Genomic DNA, 18,361 nt, shown 5'->3' on the forward strand with positions numbered 1-18,361 from the left:
AGATATATAGGTTAAGAAACATCTGACTGATAAGGTGCGGTGTGAGACCTGAAGGATGATGAGAGGGAGATAGAATGTCCTAGAAAAGAACAGTGAGGGGAAGTGGGATGATTAAGCATAAAGCCCTAAGAAAGAGAAGAAGTTGATGTGTTTGGAAGTAAAATAAAGGTTAGAAAGGCTGAAGCAAAGGAGAAAGGTAACAATGTACCAATTGACGTATGTTGAAGAAATATAATATACTACTCAGCAATAATAGGAAATGAACCACTCATACATGCAACAGTTGGGATGAATCTGAAAAACCATATACTGAGCGAAAGACTCCAGACTTAAAAGAATGTATCGCTTATTTCTTTTGTTTATCTAAAGTTTTAGTGAGATAAATATTAATCTATAGTGAAAGAAATCGGATCAGGCTTTGCTGGCTTGGGGTAGAAAGGGGGTGATTGACAACAAAGAGGTAGGAGAAGTCTTTATAAAGTGATGGAAATATTCTATATCTTACTTGGGCTGGTAGCTACACAACCATTTACACGTGTTAGAACTCATCCAACTGTGTATTAAAATATTTGCAAATTATGGTCACAAGTGATACAGCAATGAAGCTAATTTTAAAAAGAAAAAAGAGAGACAGTAATTAAGTGATTTGCTGATGCAGGGATCATGATCCCTTACAATTCTAAAATTTTGGAATTATGAAAGTGCTTCTTCAGAATACTCATTAATTTCTGGGGGTACTTTTAGAGTCCAATAGCTGTTTCTTTCTGGGAGAAGCAAACACGTTCCTGATTCCTCTTAAATCACCTTCATCTGATGCTGGTTTTAGTAACTCAACAGCTTGAGTTCTAGAACCTTCCTCACGATTGATTGGCTTTGCAAGGAAGGTGGTGAATGAGGATAAAAATACAAATACAATGATTGTGATGGATATGTTTATTACCTTGTTTGCAGTGATGGTGTGTGCATATGTCCAAACTCATCAAAATTATGCATTAAATATGCGCAACTTTTTGTATGCTAAGTACACCTCAATAAAAATGAAAAAATAAGGAAAAATAAAGGAAATGTGGTTTTCTAAAAATAGCTTAAAATTTTAATTTAAAAGGGAATTGAATATTAAGAAATTTATTAAAATTTCTAGTGACTTTCTCACTACTTTTAACTGTACATTATAGTTATCTTCAGAAGAGAATTTTCTTCCTCATTCTTTTCCAAAACTTCTTCATTCTGAAATCCATCGTCATCAGAGAATCAGCACATTTTGGAAAAAAACACCATCACTCAGCATACTTAATCCTCCTTGTTAGCAGTCTCGAAAAGCTGTGATTCCGGCAGCAATTTTATATCTAGATTTTCAAGCTTTTATGGAACTTACTTTATTTCAGAGTTACTCATCCTCTCAGATTGCCAACTCTACTCCCCTAAGCTTTGGCACTTAATTAACCTCTTCTGTACACTTTTGTTGTTGTTTCAATTACTTTTTTCTTATACTAAAATTAAACTTCCTCAATCGTGAATAATTTTTAAAAATTGATAAAAATGCAAAAAGAAAATTAAAATACCACAAATCTCACTATTCTGAGTAGATATTATTAGCATTTAGATGTATTTCCAGAATCTATTCCTATGCCTATGTAGTCCTTTTTAGAATTGGCATCAGCTTTATAGGCAATTGATTTTTCTTTTTTATATAATATTATATCTTGATCATTTTTCACATCCTTAGATACTCTTTGCAAACACAGTAGTTAAATTATACATGATATTCAATTGCTCATTGCTGCATCTGGTTTCTTATGGGTCCATATTTCAAGTTTTTCTATTTTTGTTTTTATAAATAATGAATCTATACATATTATTTTTTTTTTCTAAAAGTCCATTTCTATAAAGAGATTCCAAGATGGGCAAAATATATGTACTTTTTAACTGTTTTGATGGAAATTTCTAAACTACTTCTTAACAAGGTATACCAACTTATACGTCTACCAATGTTGTAAAAATGATTTTGATCTTAGTGGTCTGTGGAAAGTGACATCTTTTTCAAATCTTCACTATTTGATAGGTGAACATATTTTATACTGTTTTCTTGTGATGATAAACATAGATCAAGTCAGCATTTATTATCAATTACATGTCTCAGAAACATCTTGTTCTAGGTATCCTAAAAATTATTTCTTTTGCTTCTGGAGGGTTGCAGATTTCTGAGCCAGTTGTTCAGAGTTGGCTGTGTGACGATATGTGATAGCCTGGCCAACTTTTTGCATTTATGTCCCCAGATCAGTGGGGCGATTATGCTCATCGTGATGCTGTGTCTCTTGGATCAGGGGTCTTTTCCACAACATCCTGGAATAACCCTGTCCCTGATCTGTTTGGTTCTAACTGCGTAGATGATGGGGTTGAGCGTGGGAGGGACCGATAGATAGAGATTAGCCAACATGATGTGAACCACTCGGGGCACATGATGTCCAAAACGGTGGGTGAGGAATGTAAAGAGAGCTGGGATATAAAGAGCCAAGATGACACAGATGTGGGAAGCACATGTGCCGAAAGCCTTGAGCCGGGCTTCACCAGAGGGCAACCCCAGCACTGTTCTCAAAATCATCACATAGGATATACTGATGACAGTTATATCAAACCCAATCACAGAGAAGGCCGCAAAGAGCCCATATGCACGGTTTACTCTGGTGTCAGCACACACCAGCTTCAGCACAGCCATGTGCTCACAATATGACTGGGGAATGACCCGGTTGGGGCAGAAGGGCATCCTGGAGACCATAAAGCAGAAGGGGCTCACCCACAGCAGTCCTCTCATCATCACAGCTGCCTCCAGTTTAAACACTGCAGATGGGGTCAGGATACTAGGGTGGCGGAGTGGGAAGCAGACAGCCACATAGCGGTCCAAGGCCATAGCCATGAGCACCCCAGACTCCACAGAAGAAAAGGCGTGGATGAAGAAGACCTGGATGAGGCAGGCATGGTATTCAATCTCACGAGCGTGAAACCAGAGTATAGCCAGCATTTTAGGTTGAGTGGAAGAAGAGAGGACCAGGTCAGCGAAAGCCAGCATGGCCAGAAAGAGGTACATGGGCTCATGCAGGGTGTGGTCAGTTCGGATTATATGGAGGACAGCAATATTTCCAACTATAGCCACCACATACATGGCACCTAATGGAAAGGCAATCCAAAACTGGGAATTCTCAAGTCCTGGGATCCCAAGCAGGATGAAGGACACAGGATGAGAAGAGCTGTTCCCTGAATCCAACATCACAAGCTGGTTAATTTGTTCTCCATTAAGAAGATAATCTACTCTCTGCAGGTGATAACAATCAAATAAATCATTGTTATTATTATAATCTTTTGGAAGGAGCAATTGAATAATATAGTAATTGGACTTACTGGTAAACTAGAATATTTTCATCTGTTTTAATAAATGAAATTTTGCAATATAAATTGATGCTACTCTTTATCTTTTATTCATATTTATCTCATTCAAAAGAGGGTCAGAGTATACTAGCTGCGAGTATAATTTCTTTTATAAGAATCCATATTTTTCTTGTAAGTAGAATCTGCTGATGGAAAGCCATCTTGACAAATAATGTCATAGTAATTCTTGCCCTTCTATTCTTTACAACTAACAACTGATTTGTTTAACCTTTCCTATAGGTCCTTTTCCTCCCTCTGTTTAAGGCTTTTGGGCAACTTTTCAGAGTATGAAACCAGTTTGGAAAACACTTTGACTTAAAGTCCCATAGCGGTGTTTGTAGTGATGTTGACTGAGCTTTGACTCTAGGACAGTTGCCAAGATGATCTGGGCTGGAAGATAACTGATGGACCAATTGTGAGCCTGTAATTAAACCTATTATCTTTAGTGTTTGGCTCCTCCTAAATTAGAGATCAGCAAACTTTTTCTGTAGATCAGATCATAAATATTTTAGGCTTTGTGGACCATACAGGCTCAGTTGCAACTAGTCAGCTTAGCCGTTGTAGCATGAAAGCAGCTATAGTCGATATATAAATATGTGAATGTGGCTATATTCCAATACAACTTTGCTGAAGCAAATGGCAAATAAATGAAGCAAGTAACAAATAAGCAAATAATAAATAAATGCCATTATTCAGCAGCAATGAACTTATTGACTGATTAACCGTATCACAAAATGTTCTGATAGAACTCTCTAAACACTGCTTTGACACACCAGGCCCACAACAGATTTATGTCCCTTTCTCATACTAGAGGTTGCTCTGCTGGCCAGTGAATGACTTGTGAATGTCATCCTTTGCCCATACCTGCTTTACATGGGTTGATCCCACTGTCTGACCTCTCTGGTGACCACTACTTATCTCACAGCCAATGGCACAAAAACTCAACTGGTTCTTACCCAACACCTTTTCAGTATTTAATCTCAGTTGACCTGAGCCTTTGTTTGAAAGCATTAGTTCTTACCTCCTCCATAACAGAAACACCTAAGCAGGAAGAATATCTTTTCAAATCTGCCTTTAAAAGAATCACCTCTGGGGACTAACAAATGTTTCATTCACCCAGACCCAGTGGTTCCTAAAAGGGTCTCTTCAGGATCCCCAATAGAACTAACTTCTTTCTGATTTTCCCTAGATTTATAACATTATGAGACAAACGGGACTCAGACTTTTTGGGTCTTGCTCCAAAGTGGAAACTATAATCCTACCTAGATAATAGCTATAGATTTCCTCAAAAGGAGTACTCCTACCTAGGGTTCCCAAACAGTTATATACACTCCTTGAGCCAGAGTCTTCCTCCCTCCCTCTCTTTTCCCCATGTATGTCACCCTCCTCTTGTGAGGACATAGTCACTGGGGTTCAGGAGCGCCTGGAAAATCATCCTTATATCATTGTCCTTCCTGCACTGGGTACTGGGAAGACGCTAGCTAAAGATACAATTTTTCAAAGTGCATAATAATCTCTTTGATTAGTTGTGGAAGGCTTTGCTATTTTCATAGACATAACACTATAACCTTTTCAATTGTATTATTTCTAACTCTTACAAAGCCTCTGCATCTTTATTTTACAATGAGAAAAATAGAGCTCAGAGTAGTTACATGCTTTTCCGAAGATCACTTAATAAATGAGCGCCAAGTGCACGTCTCCACATCCAGGGCTTTTGGGGGTACATACCACCCCCTTTGTCAGCTTGCTGCTGGGTTGAGGGATGGATTAATTGGGAAGTCCATGTTGATTTGGGTGAAACAGAGATTGGTGCCCTATCGTGACAAAGGCAGATATGAAGGGGACTTGAAAAATTATATACTAAATTACGGACAAATCTGTATCTGAACCCAGAACCCCTGCCACTTCACTGAACCAGCTCTAGAATAGGCTGCAGGTTGATCTTCTGGCATCTCTGGGTATGGGCTGCTTTCTCTAGGATGGCGTATTTGTTAGGTTTTGCCCATGAGCCTTAATGGAGAACTCACCTGTTCTGCATACTCTTTTTGGTGTGGTGACTCTTCTCAACCAGATTTCAGCTACTCATATTCTGCAGCCCCTTTCAAAAGCCAGTTTCTCTCCTATGCTTCATCTATATCCCAGGCTCTCCAGTGGCCTTTTCACAGAGCAGAGCTCCCTCATAAGAGATGCCTCTCAGCTTCCTCATTCCATTCTCTTGGCTCTGATTTTCTGCTCTCAAATTTTTCTTTCTTGGACAGACAACGGAGGAATAGAGCTGACCTGGGACCCAAGTCGGAAGTGGGAGATGGGGGCCCTTGACCAGTGCCTCTTTCCTTTCTGCACTTTCTGTTGCTGTCCCATGGAATCTGGTGACTTCACTACCTGCAACTCCTTTGTCCTTTTTTCCCTCACAGCTTTATGAGCTCAACATGTACAGAGTTAAGACTGCAAGTCATGTGGAGTAGACAGGGAGTTAACCACTCCTCAGTCATTTGTGATCAGTGTGTAAGGTTTTCAACAGTATTTCTGAGGGGAAACACAGATTGTCAGCTTGCTGCTGGGTTGAAGGATGGAAATGTGCATTCCCTAAAAGGTAGAAAAATAAAGAGTAATATTAGTTTCCCATCTGTCCAACATACCTTCCTCTAGTCCCTGCTATTAAATATGCCCCCTAACCCCCATGGGCTAGAACTCTTGTAAGCATAGTGCATACTGAACAATTAAATTGTCATCTTTTTCAAGCATGATAGCTGGGGTGATCAAACATTGAACTTCAGATTCAATTTTTCTGTTTCCCAAAATACAATCTAATTGGTGAAAACTCAGTGTATCTTTTGGTTCAGGAAATATGGCAACAAGAACTATGTTCTCACACTGATGGAGATCAGCTTTCATCTGTGAGTATGAGTTTGAATCCAGCAATGGTGCCCAGTGGCTCTGTTGGCCCTCAATTACTCCGCTCATTATACAAAAATAGCTGTGCCTCTCAATTCAACCCTGTTGCTCAAGCCTGAAGGGATAAAGAATAAAATGGGCTGAGATCTTGCTAAGGAGTAGCTTCAGGGAAATTTAGGCTATTTTCTAACTTTGGGGTATCTAAAACTAAGGCATAGAGCAATATTCCTGGAGCAAGTTGGGGGGATCCAACTTCCTTTGTGGAGGGATTGTGTATGGAGGCAGTCTTCCTACTTTTCTAAAATTTCCCTGGAGGACACATGTGAGTAGTGAATATTCTCCCCATCTCAGAGGGAAGCTCAGCAATCATGGATCTCTGGACCTGGAGTCCCCAGTGAGTCCAGCCATTCCTCATTGTTTTCCAGCTTCCTAGAACCTCTGTGAGTCCTACTGCTCTCTGGAAAAGGCAGCAATGCCTGGGGCATAGGGAACCACTCACCATGAGCTCTGCTTTATCTCTGACCAAGCCTGCACATGACCATAAGCAGTTCTACTTGGCTCCTGAGACTCAGCCTTTAGCAGAGACCACAGATTAGGGCCCATTTAAACACCTACTAAAGTCTAGTCTTTCCCTTCCCCCAAGCATTAATTCTCTCTCCTCTCCTAAACCCCATTGCCTCATACTCACACAAGCATCCTCTGAGACCAGAGACTACAGCTGGAAACATTAACCCTTAACTTTGCTCTCTTCTCTGTATACACAAATGCAAAGGCAGTGATTTGAATGCTTTTGCAAGAATGCGTGTTGTGAGATTACAGGATTGGGATTTTATCTTTATGTGTGTATTTTTTATTAGTCAAAGTATGTCCACTTACAATTGAAGGGATATTTTTTGCAATGTGAAAGTATGTTGATAGGTCATGTAGGTTAACGTGTATATCCCTGAGATATGTTAATAAATATGTGTGTAAGGGACTGGATTCACATATGAATGTGAATGTATATAATCTTGTGTATATGTTCAAGTATAAATAATCGTTTGCATTAAATATACATATTTAGTGTGACAGCATGGCTCTATGAATGCAAGGCCACTGAATACACATGCTTTGCGAAGACGTATGCTGATCTCCAAACCTAAGAGTGTGAGATTATGTATCAGAGTGCACATACATGAGAATGTATGTGCAAGATATGTGGGTGTGGTGACGGTGTTGATATAGTGGTGCTTTAGGATGTACCGAGGCAGCTATGAATCTGAGGCTCTCCCACTCTGAGTGGGTGATTATCTGGAGAGGCACAAGGGCTTCCAGGTGGAGGTCTTGCCATAGTTACGAAACTTTGTGAGACTGGAAGGCCCTCCTCACTCAACCTGAATGGTTAAAGCCTATGCAGAACTTTTTCTTTCTCAATTCTTACATAGGGCCCTGCTGGTCTTCTCTTATTTATTTATTTTTTTTCTCAGCATTCCCTGATGTAAGAGACGTCAAATGAAGATTTGAGGAAGAAGTATTTAAAAACAGAAAGTAAAGATTTATTTGCCAAGAGTGCAAAGCAGTCAGATCTCAGAAGTTATGCCTCACAAAATCCAAAACCCAATATACATTCAAAGGGAAACAATACAAAAAGTGGCCAAGGTTAGCAGGTTTACAATAATTTGTTTATGGTGTATTGAGATCATCATATTCACAGAAGCCGTGATTTATTTTAAGATATCAGCATAACAAAAATCCGGTGTGCATCTGTTCTCATTAAGAAGTCCAAGTTTACAAGAAATATTCAATGTTTTATTATTTTGGTGAGCAGGCTGAATTTGTAATTTGGGGTTTATCTCAAGTTGCAAATTATTTTTCTTCGTCTGCTTCTTTTAACTTGTGTACATGAAGCACTCAGTATAATAAAAGTAGAAGAAAGTGTCAGGTTCTTCTTTTCCTTTTCTCCCCCTTGGGAAAACTTTTATTCAATTGTTATGGGTTGAATTGTGTCCTTTTAAGATTTTGCAGCCAATGCCAATATATTGTGGGGGTATTTTGGGGTTCCTGGACCCAATTTCAATGTATGTGTTGGGGTAGGTTGTATGCTTTCCATACAACACTAGGCAATTCTCAGACACCCTGGTGTCTGAGAATTCGACTCAATTCTGACACTATCTACCTGGAGATAGCGTCAGATTCCTCAGGTTGAGGGCTCAGTCCTACAAGACTGCACCCCCCCAGAGGCACTTCAGACAGCAGTCATAAGCCCAGGCTATTCCCTATGCTTTTGACAGACTTGGTACAAATTGGAGGGTCCAGTGACTCCCTCCAACTTAGGATGCCAACTGCAAGTCCAGGTTATTATGTACTTCTAACTGACTGGCTATGAATCAAAGGTTCCCACAACCCCCTGCTAGGGTTTGGTTAATTTGCTAGAGTGGTTCATAGAACTCAGAGAAACATTTACTTACTAGATTACCAACCAGTTTATTATAAATGGAAATAACTCAGGGACATCCCGATGGAAGAGATACGTAGAGTAAGGTATGGGCAAAGGGCCCAGAGCTTCCATGCTCTCTCTCCAGGGACACTACTCTCCCTGCGCCTCCATGTGTTCAGCAACCCAGAAGCTCTCTGAACCCTGCCCTCTTTGGTTTTTATGGCGGCTTCATTACATAGTCATGATTGATTAAATTATCAGCCATTGGCAATTGATTCAACCTCCAGCCCATCCCCGTCCCCAGAGGTTGTTGGGAGTGGGACTGAAGGTTCCAACCCTCTAATATCATGAGTGGTTCCCCTGGCAGCCAGCCCCCATCCTTAGGTTTTCTAAAGGCTTTCCAAAAGACACCTTTATCAGTCTTATCATAGGAAATTTGAAGAGTTTTAGGAGCTCTGTGTCAGGAATGGGGTGGAAAACAAAATGTATATTTCTTACTATAAATCACAATATCACAGGGGTTTCCCCACACTACCAAGAGTTTCTCGGACACCAGCTGGGTGTCCTAACATTCAACTCAATTCTGACACTATCCATCTGGAGGTGGCATCAGATTCCACAGGTCTAAGACCTAGTCCTACAAGACTGCCCCTCTCACACACACTTCAGAGGCCAATCGCAAGTCCAGGTTGTTACCTGTACTTCTGATTGACTGACTATAAATCGGAGATTCCCAATACCTTCTCCTTGGATTTGATTATTTTGCAAGAGCAATTCACAGGACTCAGGAAACCAGTATACTCACTAGATTATCAGTTTATTACAAAGGATACAAATCCACAGCCAGATGGAGATACATAAGACAATGTCCTGAACAAAAGAGCTTGTGTCCTGGTGAAGTTTGGGGCCCAGACAAAGTGGCACATGGAAGCATTTTGATTCTCCAACCTGGAAGCTATCGACACCTTCTCGTCTCGGTTTTTATGGAGTCTTCATTACATAGACATGATTGATTAAATCATTGGCCATTGGTGATTGATTCAACCTCCAGCCCCTCTCCTTCTCTGAAAATCAGGGGGCAGGATTGAAAGTTCCAACCCTCTATTCATGGCTGTTTTCCCTGACAACAAGCCCCCATCCTTAAGTGCTTTCCAAAAGTCACCTCATTAACATAAACCCAGTTGCAGTAGAAAGAGGCTTGTTTGAACAGCAAGACACCCATTTAACTTTTCCGGCTCTGGAGCAATTTCAGGAACTAAGGACAAGAGATCAAATGTTATAAAAAAGATGTTCCCATTGCTCTTATTACTCAGGAAATTCCAAGGGTTTTGGAAGTGTTGACCTTAAACAAAGCCAGTTACTTTGTCAACAAAAATGGTTTTATTCAGGATCTGCAAAGAATTGCCATTTGAGGCCTATAACCTTGATGAGCCATCTGTAAGTCCCTCAGTAGCAAGGGAGGAGAAAATTTTATAGAGGGGGAGAGGAAGTTGGAGGGCTATTTAAACACAGAGTTCCAGACATAGTGGGTTTTCATTGGCTGAGTTGTGACAGTCCCTCATTCTTGAGCTTCTTGCCTGTCAAGAAGAGGAGGTCTTTCTTATTCCTGTGGGGGTCTGCAATCATTGAAGGCAAGAGAGCTCCCCATTTTGACCTCCCAAATCCAAGTTAATGAAGTTTCCTTTTCTTAATTTGACAGAAGCTATGAGCCAGGAGCTGTGGACAAAGACCAAATATATGTGAGAAATCACAACATTGCAGCCCCCCCCCCCAAATCCATATGTTAAAGTTCTACTCCTCTATTACTTCAGAATGTGACCTCATTTTGAAATAGGGTCTTTGCAGATGTAATTAGCTAAGGTGAGGTCATACTGAAGTAAGGTGGGTCCCTAATCTAGTAGGACTGGTGTCCTTATGAAAAGGGGAAATTTGGACACAGAGACATGCACACAGAGAGATTGCCAAGTGGACATGAAGGCAGAGATCAAAGTAATGTGTCTACAAGCCAAGGTTTCTAGCAAATCACTAGAAGCTAGAAGAGAGGTAAGGAATAGAAACTCCTTCATAGCCAACCAAAGGAGCCAACACTGCCGATACCTTAATCTCAGACTTCTAAGCTCCAGACCTATGACACAATAAATTTCTCTTGTTTAAGTAACTCATTTTGTGGTACTTTGTTATGGTAGCCCTAGAAAACTAATACAACAATAAATATATTTCTATTCATTATTCTAAATCTTCATCTATAATTCATTACACTTCACATGAGCCAGTGGAGCTTTAAATATAGTTCTAAAGAAATTATTTATCTAGATAGAGACGCTACAGAACATATTTGCCTCATGTTCCAAATACCCTAAGTGTGGCCTTGTACATTATTGAAAAAATTATAAAGAAAGCAGAAAAGCCCCACACGTAATTAATTGATTTTAAACCAAAACATCAATGCACTTCAGTGACAGAAAATTGCCTTTACGGTGCTAGAACAACTGGATATCTGTAGGAAAAGCAAAATGATCCTCAGCTCCTACTGCAATGTAAAAAATCTTTATTTGAGATGTAACATGAACATAAATTTGAAAGCTAAAACTAACAAGATTCTAAAAGAAAAAAATAGGATAATATTGTCATGAACTTGAGGAAAGCAAAGATTTCTTAGAACATAAAAGCCATTAGTCATAGAAGAAAAAAATCAACAATTGAACTTCATTAAAAAAAGAACAATCTGCCACTAAAGATGCCATTATAAAAGTGGAAAGGCAAGACACAGATGGAGAAAATATTCACAATGCATATATCTGAAAAACATAGTCCATAATCAATTAATAGAAAAACAACTCATTAAAATTTTAAGCAAATGATTTAAGGAGACACTTCACAAATGGAGGTTAATGAATGGCTAATACACATATGAGAAGGTGCATAACATTATTATTCATCAGGGAAATGAAAATTCAAATCACAATGAGGTACCAATGCAAACTCATTAGAATAACTAAAATAAAATACATTGGCTATACTAAGTACTGGGGAAAATGTGGGTCAATTGGAGCACTCATGCACAGAGTACAGCCACATCTAGAATAGTTTTGGCAATTTCTGATACAGTTAAACATCTTTTGCCTACTCCAAAGAAATGGTTTATATTTACACCAAAAATGTCAAGGGATGTTTAAAATAGCTATAGACAAAACAGCTAAAATGTGGAGACAGCCCAAGTATCTATCAATTAGAGATTAGTTAAAGAAATTTTGCAACACTTATCCAATAAAACACGACTCAGCAAAGAAGGAAAAAGAATAAAGAACTGGAAAGAACTATACATATATTTTTTTTATCTTTATATAAAATATATATATAATATATATAAAATTATGTATTTATGTAAAAGTGTATATATATATAAATGTTGTGGGATTTCAAAACACCAAGAATAATGAGTATGGCCTAAAGCTTTAAAATTGGGAACAGATGATGTACAAAGGAAAGCCAATAAGTTTAGTTTTAGTCTACACAGGCCTACTATTGAATAGCTGAGATTTATTTAATTCTTTCTACAGGCCAGGTTCTACTCTAAAGGTTTTAAAACTATATAGTCACATATTCTCTACAAACCCAATGAAAGAGGTGTCAACATCCTCATTTTATAGGTAGAAGAACCAAAAGCACAGAGAGGTTAAGATTTTACATTGTAGACATACAAAACCAGAATTTTACCTTTAGTCTTTTTCACTATATTAAACTGAACCCTAAAATGTTCAGAGAAAGTTATTTAAAGCCTAACAATTCTATATACAGTCAGTCTATCAATAAAGTTTAAGAGAAAAAAAAGAGATTTTAGACAGGTAGGAACACACAGAAAATTTGTCATTTATGCATCACATCCATTTATTTTTCTGAATAAAACTGGATTATGTGCTTCAGCAAAATGAAACAGACGTTCAGTAAAGTTCAACAACTGATAACCAAGTATGAGTGGCAATTACTCGGGAGTGCCATGTAAAATAATCTCAGGAAAGCAACCATTCAACATGCCCCCAAAATGCAGAATGTGTTAAAGCCTCGCACAAAATACAGCCTCAGAGCAGAAGTGGTGTCAGAAATTAAGGACTCAGGCCCCATCGCAGACCTAATGGATCAGAATTTTGATTTTAACAAGATCTTGAGGATATTGTTTACTCATTTAATGCCATTAGGAAAATAGCAATAAGTCATTAGTAAGATGATGAAGAAAGCATGTCTTTATCCTGCTAGCCGGCAAAATGAAAGATAATTTGAATTCCAGAGAAAACACAAAGTTGTCCCAGAAAATCATGGTCCAATATAAATTAAACAGAAATTTGACGTAAACCAGGGCAATTGAATCAGTGTAAAAGGAAACCATCAATTTTATTTTGAGGAATGGATGCCTCCTTTTATAGTGATATGTATTTAATGATAGAGGATGATGTGTCCTTTTCTTCTGGTCACACCATGTATTCTAGACTCTGTGGTGAATAATTTTTATTTAACTATATTTCAATAAAAATTTATTTGCTTTAAAGTTCAAACAAGTGAAATGTGAATATGTAACATTTGATCATAACTGCAAGACCAGATGTAAATTTATGTATCTTATTCAGGGAAATATTATGCTGTAGGTGACTAAATTTCAGGATGGAGAAAGAAGAGAACGGAAGAGTAAGGACATTTCTTGCCTGCACCATTCTTAGCAGTACACAGAATGTAAAGCTGAGGGAGGAAAAAAAAAGAATGTTTATGTTCATAGAAAAATATTATAAAGATAATAAAATAATTAAAAGGGGGATGGTAAACATATTATTTAGACCTGCTTCAGTCTAGTGTGGTGAGCCTCCTGGGAAATTCTAGTCCACACACTTGGGATCACACCACTCATCTGATTATATTATCTCAAAGCTCTAAGGGCCTCTTGGCAGCAGGGCTGGGTTACATGCTGGCTCCTTACAGAAGGCAAGGTCCAAGAGCCACCTACAAATACACTTGGTTGGGCAGTGAGTGGCAAGAGCAGCTCTCCCTCTGTTGGGAGCCAGGTAAGATGCTAGGACCAGAAAGAGCACACCAAGAAGAGAGACTGTTGAGAGCTAACCTGGAGGACAAGGGATAGACCCTGGGAAGCATAAGGAGTGGGGAGGCAGGTACTCAAGGCAAAGGACAGCAAATCAGAGGGGAAAGAGGAGAGATATTGGGAAGAGGGGTTCAGAGTGACAGGCTCAGGCTGAAGGTTGTGGGAATTAAGTGAGACACCAGCAAGAAGCTTGCAAATAAATATTTCTCTGTAGGAGAAAACATCAAAGTCAGTTATGTCAAGGAACTGGAGTGAATGTGATTATGTGTGGCCCAAATTTGACATTTATTGTATATTTTATTGTTGTTTCACTCAGCTTTTAAATTTGACTGATTTCTGTACCCCTATTTGCTAGAAGTTAAGCTCTTTGAGTTCTTTCACTTGGCATCAGCTCCACCTTTTTATAGGGTCTTTGGTAGTCTGAGCTTTCCAACAGCTCTCTTAATAGAAATCATTTATCTTTAGAAAGAAGTACTTCAATACATCTTGGCACTTGACCATTACAGGAACACCTGGAAAGAGGCAGACCAAGGATATTTTTAAAATCCAAGGTTTACAGATGAGGAATTTTAGATGGGAAGTGTTCACCAAGGTCCTACCTCCCATCAGTGTCAGAACAAGGACTTCTACTTTCATCTTTCTTATTCTACTGGGCCAGAATAATGCATTCCAATGTCCACCATTTCCTTCATGACCAAAACCTCTGGACACAGAAATCTCTTTAGTATTATTGCTCCTGTTCCCAACTCCCTCACCATCTATCACACTACAGACCTTCACCAAACATAAACAGACACATAATCTAGTTTACAGCAGATGCAGCAGCATTCTTTTGTCTTGGCATTCCCATGTGTATATGCCATATGCTGTATTTATTTGTTTACACATATCTTTTACATTCAGTTGTACTTAAGTTTGATGCAGTGTTCTGTATCAATATCTTGCTTAATTTCTTTCATTTCATCTTATTTAAGAAAGTGTTCCCTAAAATGTCATCAATACCTTTTCCTTTATTGAGTCTCATGTTATTAGAGCTTCTTTGGCCCTGAAGTTATTAATGCAAATACAGAAATGTGTAAAATTGGGATCATTTTATATTTTTACAAATTGTTAGTCAACTGGCCAAACACTATTAATCACATATCAGCTCTTTTTTTTTTAGTGATATTAGATGCCATTGTCATCATATTCTTCATCCTCATTTATACATTTTTTTGAAATCGTATTGCTTTCTAGGGATGTATATTTTTAAACCTTTGACTATTACATTTTGCTAATTACAATAGCTTTATATTACATTTTGACATATAAAGGACGTCCCCTCTCTTTGTCGTTTTCAATATTATACTAAATATATCTGCACATTTATAGTAATAAATACATTTTAGGATCTGTCTCTCTCCATTAAAAACTCTTGTGTGTTATTGTTTGATAATGCTTTGATTTTGTGATTGTTAAGGGGAGAATTCACATCTTTTCACTATTGAATATTCATTCCTATCTTCAGGAAAGGAATAAAGAACTTTCTCAGGCTGGCCCCTGGCTTAGCGGTTAAGTGCGCGCGCTCCGCTACTGGCGGCCAGGGTTCAGATCCTGGGCGCGCACTGCCGCACCGCTTCTCCGGCCATGCTGAGGCCGGGTCCCACATACAGCAACTAGAAGGATGTGCAACTACGACATACAACTATCTACTGGGGCTTTGGGGGAAAAAAAAAAGGAGGAGGATTGGCAATAGGTGTTAGCTCAGAGCCGGTCTTCCTCAGCAAAAAGAGGAGGATTAGCATGGATGTTAGCTCAGGGCTGATCTTCCTCACAAAAAAAAAAAAAAGAGAGAGAACTTTCTCTATGCTCTTCAGTAAATTTTTATAGATGTCCCCTAACCCGCCAAAAACAAACTTTTATTATATTAATACATTTTATAGTTTAGTGGCTATTGTAAATAAATCCTTATTTTTATCAAATTTCTTCAGTGATTAATTTTTGTGAACAGAAAAAGCCATTAATTTGTGATATTGATCTTTTATCTGGTCACTTGGGTAGACTCTATGAAGAGTTTGCAATCTACTCTTTTGGATTTTTCAGGTAAAAAATTAACTAAAATCTAAATAAAGACTTTTTTGTTTCTTTTCAAAGGTAACACTATCTCCTTTTATTTACTTGTCTGTTTTCATTTACTAAGACTGTACCATGAAATATTGAATAGTAATTGTGATAGCACATATCCTATTTTGTCACTGACTTTAATGGAAATGCTTTTAATAGGTCACATTTAAATATGTTTGCTCCAAATTTCTGAAAAGATACCTTTCATTTGGGAACTTATTTTATCCATAAATATTAAGAATTTTATCATGAATTGCCATTGAATTTTCTGATTCTTTTCCTCATTGCTTGAAAAAAAATCATGTTTTTCCTCCTTTAATCAGTTAGTATAGTAATACTATTGATAGATTTCTTAAGGTGAATAATTGTTTCATTTGTAAGACAAAGTCTACTGTGTCAAAGTGCAGTATTCTTTAAAATTCACAGTTGCATCTTGCTTGCTAAAAGTTATTTATAATGTTTGTGTATGTCATCATAGTTAATTAGATGAATAATTCTCCATCTTTTTTTTTTCTGGTTACAAAACCCATGCTCATTTGTTTGAGAGATATATGTACTTCCTGAAATTTTTATTCCAGTTTTATTGAGATGTAATCGACATACATCACAGTGTAAGTTGAAGGTGTACTTTCCATCTTTTTGCATGCTCTAGAATAAGATTGCTCAGATCTACTGACATTTTGGGCTGGATAATTCTTTGTTATCTTGTGCATTTTTGGACTTAAGCATCCCTGGTATCCACCCACTAGATGCCAACAGCACTCCCTCCCCAACTGTGACAACCAAAACTGTCTCCATGCCTTGCCAAATGACCTTTGGGGGAAAAAATCCCTCTCTTCTGCTCTACTAAATTTTGTAAAGGATAGAAATACTCTCCTTTTTTTTTTTCTTTAATTTGCTTGTTGGTGGAGTTTTTCCTGTCATTAACATTTCTTCTCTGCTGAATTTGATTTCTTGGGCTAGTTTGATGATTGATGTTTTCCCATAAAATTACCCATTTTCTATCTGTTGCCGAATAAGGTGGTATACATACTATTCCATTATATTTAAGAATATATTTCTGTATATTGTTTTCTTTTTTATTTCTCATGCAGCATTAATGCTTTTTCTAAAATATTCTGACCACTTTTGAAAAAAGTTCAGGTACTTTCTTTTTAAATAATCAACTTTGGTTTTATTGTTAACTCATTCATTTGTTCTTTTTATCTTTGTTAATGGCTTCTTTTGACATTTTTTTCAAATATTTCCTTAGCATCTTATATTGAAAACTTAAAAAAAGGATATTCTATATCCTTGTTTTCTAATAAATTTATATTATTTAGACTGTACATTGCACTTCAATGTCTTGCCACACAGGTTCTTATGTGTGAGTTTCTCAATTTATTCAGTTTAAAAGATTATTTTTCTCATTTATATTTTTATGGCATAGAGAAGATGCTTAATAAATAGATGTTGTTATTGCTTTTGAACCCTTGTTATTTTATATTTATAATCAATTATTGTTACTTGTAGGTTAATTTAATAGTCCAGTTTATGCAGTATGAAGATCTGAAAGATTATTTTGTGTTTAAATAATGAAGAGGTAGAAGAAGAAAGAGAGATATTAGAGGCTGAATAGAAAAGACTTCATAATTGATTGGGAGTTGTGATCATTCAAAAGATAAAAGAGTATAAGATAACTCCTAGAGTTCTAATTTAGATAATTGGTTAAGTTTTGTGAAAATTATGAGTTTTATACACAATATATAGGAGTAAGAACTATTATAGGGGAAAATGATCAATTTGCTTTTGAACATATTAAATTTGATTTACTCATTAGAAATCCACATGGCAATGTCCAAAAGGAATTTCTATCTTCAGGAAACTGGAAACCAGAACTGACTTTCAGATATTTATTTGAAATATGTCATTAAATAGGTGAAAGAGGAAGCTGTAAAAATGGGCAAGATAATTTTTTTAATGACTTGAGAATAGGCAAGGGGCGATCCCTGAAGTATACCATATTTAAGGTTCTTGGGGATAAAAAAGTCAGTGAAAAAAATTGCTGAGTGGTATGGAAAGGTAGTAGAGAATAATGCCATACAATACATGGGGAGAGAAAATTTCCAGGAAGAAAGTATCGTCAGCATAATATGTAAATTGTGGATAAATAAAATGTCACTAAATGAATCAACTGAATTTGGCTGTTCTATTTTGGTGCTGTTTTCCATAGTAGATGTATCCTTGACATCTGATTCTCTGGGTCCTTTTTATACAGAAACTATTAATGATGAGATAGATTCTTTTCCTGAGAAGCCTTAAGAGTTTCATGTCTGCACAATTCACATGAAATTAACATTCTGAAATTTAGGACTCCAAAATTGCCACATTGACAATAATGTGTCTCTGAAAGCACATATCTGAAAAACGTTTGTCAGGGATGTTCGTCAGACTGGTTT

General features: G+C 37.4%; 1 protein-coding gene across 1 annotated transcript; it reads right to left on the reverse strand.

Moving 5' to 3' along the window:
• Window positions 1–2,320: 2,320 nt before the first annotated feature.
• LOC131407978 (olfactory receptor 52R1-like) lies at window positions 2,321–3,274 on the reverse strand. Its single transcript, XM_058544561.1, has one exon. The coding sequence runs from the start codon at window positions 3,263–3,265 to the stop codon at window positions 2,321–2,323; it is 945 nt and encodes a 314-aa protein (XP_058400544.1). The 5' UTR covers window positions 3,266–3,274.
• Between the last annotated feature and the right edge of the window lie 15,087 nt (window positions 3,275–18,361).

The sequence above is a fragment of the Diceros bicornis genome, chromosome 7 (genome assembly GCF_020826845.1).
Source record: "Diceros bicornis minor isolate mBicDic1 chromosome 7, mDicBic1.mat.cur, whole genome shotgun sequence".
Taxonomy (NCBI): Eukaryota; Metazoa; Chordata; class Mammalia; order Perissodactyla; family Rhinocerotidae; genus Diceros; species Diceros bicornis.